At 47.7% G+C, this 5,026-nt stretch overlaps 1 protein-coding gene across 1 annotated transcript in view; it reads left to right on the top strand.

Moving 5' to 3' along the window:
* The first annotated feature begins 577 nt into the window (after positions 1-577).
* The window catches only part of EPG5 (ectopic P-granules autophagy protein 5 homolog), an 83,297-nt gene continuing 78,848 nt past the window's right edge, over positions 578-5,026 (top strand). Inside the window, exons 1-2 of the mRNA XM_018568281.1 lie at positions 578-1,190; positions 3,257-3,518. Coding sequence (XP_018423783.1) covers positions 675-1,190; positions 3,257-3,518 — 778 coding nt within the window. The 5' untranslated portion in view covers positions 578-674. The remainder of the gene's footprint in view (positions 1,191-3,256; positions 3,519-5,026) is intronic.

The following is a 5,026-nucleotide window of genomic DNA, read 5'->3' on the forward strand; positions in this document are numbered from 1 at the left end:
TGGTGGGTCCAGGGTCCAGGATAACCTGGGCTTAAAGGAAGTGGGTTGAATTATGCTGACCATCAGATTGAGGCCATCTACTGGCAGAAAAAAGTACTGCGGGGGAAATCTCGGCATTGAAGGGGAATGTTGCAGCAAAAGCTGGTTTTGTTATTATAGCTTTGAAAGGGCTATTTATTTTTATCGTGTTATTTTTGGCTACAGTTCTGCTATAAATTGGTGGCTTTCAGTACTTCCTATAACCATCATAAGACCGTCCATTGACCGTTTGTTTCTTATCTCTGTAGGCAAAGAAAAAACAGGCCATTTCAGACTTGAAACCAGAAAAGACCCCGGTATTGGAGGAAGAGAATGATGCCTTTGTTACGGTATCCACCCCCGTTTCCTCTTCCCAAAAACTACAAACAGACTGCGTGCCCCCTGACAACTTTATAGAAATTCAGCTCAATGACGACACGGGGACCTCTGAGATAAATCGGATAAGCGAGTTGTCCTTGGCAGACTCTTCTGGTGTTGAAGATGCCTCGAAATCATCCACGGTAAAGAACAAAGATGAGTCAACGGATCCGGATGTTCCAGAGAGTCAGGGGCCCGCCTCTGCAAGAGAGAACACAGATTCCAGTATTAGTTATGCTGCACAGAACCTTGAATTGTCCCCCGGCGTGGCTCCAGGCATGGAAAGGACAAGCTCCTCCTTGGAGAAGGAGACCGTAGAGGTCCCTAACATCAGACCTGCAGTGCTGTCTATTAGAGACCTGGATGGCCTCAACACTCAGCATTTCGTGGAAGCCAAAGAGATTCTGCATTTGTCCAAGGTTAAGTCTTTGTACCCAGAGCTGCCCGAGCCGATCTTTGACCACACCAGTGCTGTGGCCACCATTAAGCCTCTTGTCCCCAACGAGAGGCTCTATCCGGAGCTCCCGCTGCAGCCCAGGTCTGTCCCGTTCACTAGGGAGCAGCTGAAGATATTCGAGCCGTGTTCTTGGCTGGAGAACGTGGACTCCTTCACCGAGGAGTTTGAGAGGGTTGCCCATCAGGACCGCCACGAGTTCCACGAGCTGCTGATGAACTATGGCCGATGCAGGAAGCAGCTTCTGCTGGCCGATTCCAAGCTTCATATGATGATCTCCGACTGGAAGAACATCAAAAGTAAAGTGTGGGATTTTAAGGAAGAGCACATGACTGTACAGGTAATTTCCTGGGAGGTATTGGAGGAATTGGGCTGATCTCAAATACTAAATTTGTATTGCTGTTCATGGCACTGTACGGATAATGTCACCTCTAAGCTGGGCATTATACACATCTCTCATTGTTTATTCACCAGGAATAGTTGTGATGAGGGATGCACTGATACCGGTTTTTCGGTACCAAAATTTTTGCTTCCCGGGTACCGATGCTTCCGCTGGCATCGAGCCAGCTTCCTGGGCAATTTAGGAAGCCAGGCAGCGGGTAATGACACACCGCCCAGCTTCCTGATTTCCTGAGAAGTCGGCTCCATGTTTGGCCGGCTCGATGCTTATTGGCCGGGAAGCCAGCTTCCCAGCCAGTCAGCATGGAGGCGGCTTCCCGGGCAATCAGGAAGCCAGGCGGTGAATAATGACCCGACTTCCTGATTGGCTTCCCAGCCAATCAGGAAGCCGGGAGGCGGGTCATTACTCTCTGCCCGGCTTCATGATTTGCTACAGCACTCCTGATTAGAGGAAATCTTCCTGTGACCGGAAGTTCGGGTATCAAGAGAAGGTATCGGAGCACTTGCCTAATACTCTGTATTGGTATCGATACTAGTATCGGTATTGGTGCATCCCTAGTTGTGATAGTATTGTACTATCTGACCCAGTGTCTGACCTACTCCCTCCATTTCAGTGATATTCACTGTGTACTTCCTTCTTCACCCAGCAACTTTTCTTGTTTACACGTTAGTAGAAGTCCAGCTCCCTCTCTACTTCCAGCCCACTCGGATGTAACCAATGCAGGTCCCATAGACCCCAGAGCTATGGTCACATCTCTGCCTCCCTCTCCTCCTGGCCCGTCACAGAACTCAGCCGGGGATACATGTTTTGTGAATGGTAAGCAGGAGAGGGAGGTGGAGATTGTAGTGCTGGGGTCTGGCACTTACAGTTGGAGTGGCCAGGAAGTACAGTGGGGGCTGTTCAACTAATTTATCCCTGGTAAGCCTGTTTTGCATGGAGTTGGGCTTTAATCTTGAAAGAAGCAATGTTTTGCACTCACAATTAAACCTGGTGGGGTATATACCCTTTGCTTTATATAATTAATAAAAACATACATACAAGGAATCCAGCATTGTCCTCTTTGCTGCAGAAGTTCTCTTGATGTCTCTCTCTTTCCACTCCACCATCAAGCCTGTGATGACGCCACGCCAGGACTCGTAGATGCGCAGGTTGCAGAGTGAGATATCTCAATGTATGGCTCTTAGCTAGACACAGCCTCCTGGGATGTATGACATGGACATCTCAGGAGGGCATGTGGGCGGCTTATACATTAGGGATGCACCAATACAGACACTAGTATCGGTATCGGTGCAGATTTACTGAGTATTTGGGCGAGTAATCATACTTGGCCAAATGCTCTTGATGCCTAGCCCGATACTGGAACTTCCGGTATCAGGAAGCTGGGCGGCGAGTCATTACAAGCTGCCCGGCTTCCTGATTGGCTGGGAAGCCGGCTCCATGCTCCCTCTTCACCAGGGAGTATGGAGGAGGCTTCCCGGCCAATCAGGAAGCCAGGGGGCGGGTAATGACTTGCTTCCTGATTAGCCGAGAAGCCAGCTCCATGCTCCCTCATCATTTTGTGACGAGGGAGCATGGAGCCGGCTTTTCGGCCAATCAGGAAGCCGTGCACCGTGTAATGACTCGCCCCCGGATTCCTGATTGATCGGGAAGCTGGCCAAACAGGAAGCCAGGCGGCGAGTCATTACTCGTCTCCCGGCTTATTCCTGATTGGCAAAAAAAAGGTGCCATGCTTCCTTGTCACTCGGTACTCGACACGGAAAAACCGATATAGGTTCATCCCTACTATACATACATCACCCTCACCTAGGAAGTAGGCAGCCAGAGATCTACAGTAAATATAGGACAAAAAAGTTAGAAAAAATGTAACATATTTAGTGATTTTGTAAGGGGAGGGAGGAGGAAGGACATAAGGAAGATATTCCAGTGTAAAAGTTGTATGTATTGGGAACGTGAACGTTCATCAGAGGATTACGTCAATGATGACTGGTGCATGTTCTCCTCCGCAGGGTCTCTGTGAAGATCAAGCCAAGGTGGTCGGGTATCACCACTACCAGAGGGCTGAGGTCAATACATCAGCACTGGTGGACCTGAAACGGCTGTTTGAGCTGAAGTCGGATCACTTATGTCAGACGTTCGCCCTGCACTCTTATACGTCAGTGTTATCTCGGCTGCAGGTTGAGTCTTATATCTACGGGATGGTCAACAATTCCCCCTTCCTCAGGTCGGTGGCCGTCTACCACTCAGACCATGGTGAGTTTCCTCCAAGTGGTTGAATCACAAATTCAGCCTTTGCATAGCTGCATGCAGTAGATGTACAGCATGTTTATATATACAGGGCTGGATAAATACCAGGCGCCAGGTCGCCAATGCTCCTTAACAATGACAGCCGGAGCCAAACTTTTGAAGTTTTGTCTAGCTGTTGTCAATGGAGCTGTCTCCTGTCATTTTTTTTTAATTTGACATGGCTGTGCATGGCTCTGCCCACACAGCCACGTCATCCATTCACAGACCTATTCACAGGAACTTTGAATGGAGAGACTACAAGTCTCATCTTCCATGCGGTAGAGGGACTTGTAGATCTTAAAGGAGAACTATGAGGTGAGTGATTTTCACTCACCTCATAGTTCTAGCCGACCTGTGACAATGAAACTGTCACAGGTCGGCTCAGTAGATCGGGAAGTGAGCGAACACATACCGGCGTTCGCTCACTTCTCGATCCTGTCACGGCAGAGAGCCGTGACAGGAGAGCGACTGGATCCCCCTCCCCGATCCTCCAGCATTGACTAGCGGAACGGACGGGGGACGGGGCGGGTACAGCTGGCTCTGCCTCTAGATAGGCAGAGCCAGCTGTCACTCACGCAGCTGGGCGTCTCAGTATACCGCGTGTTGTAGCTCGCGGTATACTGAGCTTAGGGTGACGGGAGGATGCTAGTTTGTGTCCTCCCGTTACCCTTAGGAGAACTATGGGGAAAAGCCCTAACCCCATAGTTCTCCTTTTAATGGAATAAAAGTGCAGTGACGTCACCTAACGTGTTGTCCATTGATACTACCTCCTGTGCTTTAACTTTAAGTCTGGAACGGACAGGGAGGGGAGGAATAGTCTGCAGGGGCCTGAGCATTGTACCCACCATCCACTGATCCCGGTTGAAATGCTTTGCAGGCTGAAATGCAAAATATTAATAAAGGCACTTTTTTTGCTTTTATTAACCCTTTCGCTGCCAAGCCCTCCGGAACATTTTTCAAATCAGCTGGCCAAGCCATTTTCGAATTTTCTGCAATTTTTTCCTGTTGGTTTGATTTTCAACTGCTGCGTTGCTAGCGTTTGTAAAAGACCCCCCAAACCATATATTTTCTGAAAGCGCAGGCCCGGTAGAATAAAAAGATGGTGATACTAAATTTGTAGGCCCTGCGATAATTGCGCAAATGTTTCTCAAATTAATATTAAACCGATAAAAATACACAATTCAATTGTTAAAACACACCAAAATCAGTATCCGTGCACAAAAAAAATTATTTTCTGACTAAATCTAAAAGATAAAACTGTATTGAGTTAATAAATAACAAATATTAGCAAATTTGTAATTGCGCCTTTTTGCGAAAAGGTAAAAAAATGAAGGTATGCAAAACTGTAAATAATCGACTTATGTAAAAAATTGTTTTGGTGTTTGTGTTGTGATAAAATGATACAGGTGTATATTTAATTGCAACACAAGGTATCACAACGCATGGCAATGAGTCACAAAGCTTTGCCATGCGCTGCCACAGTTAATTTAATG

Source organism: Nanorana parkeri, unplaced genomic scaffold (genome assembly GCF_000935625.1).
Source record: "Nanorana parkeri isolate BGI_ZX_2015 unplaced genomic scaffold, ASM93562v1 scaffold1166, whole genome shotgun sequence".
Lineage (NCBI taxonomy): Eukaryota > Metazoa > Chordata > Amphibia > Anura > Dicroglossidae > Nanorana > Nanorana parkeri.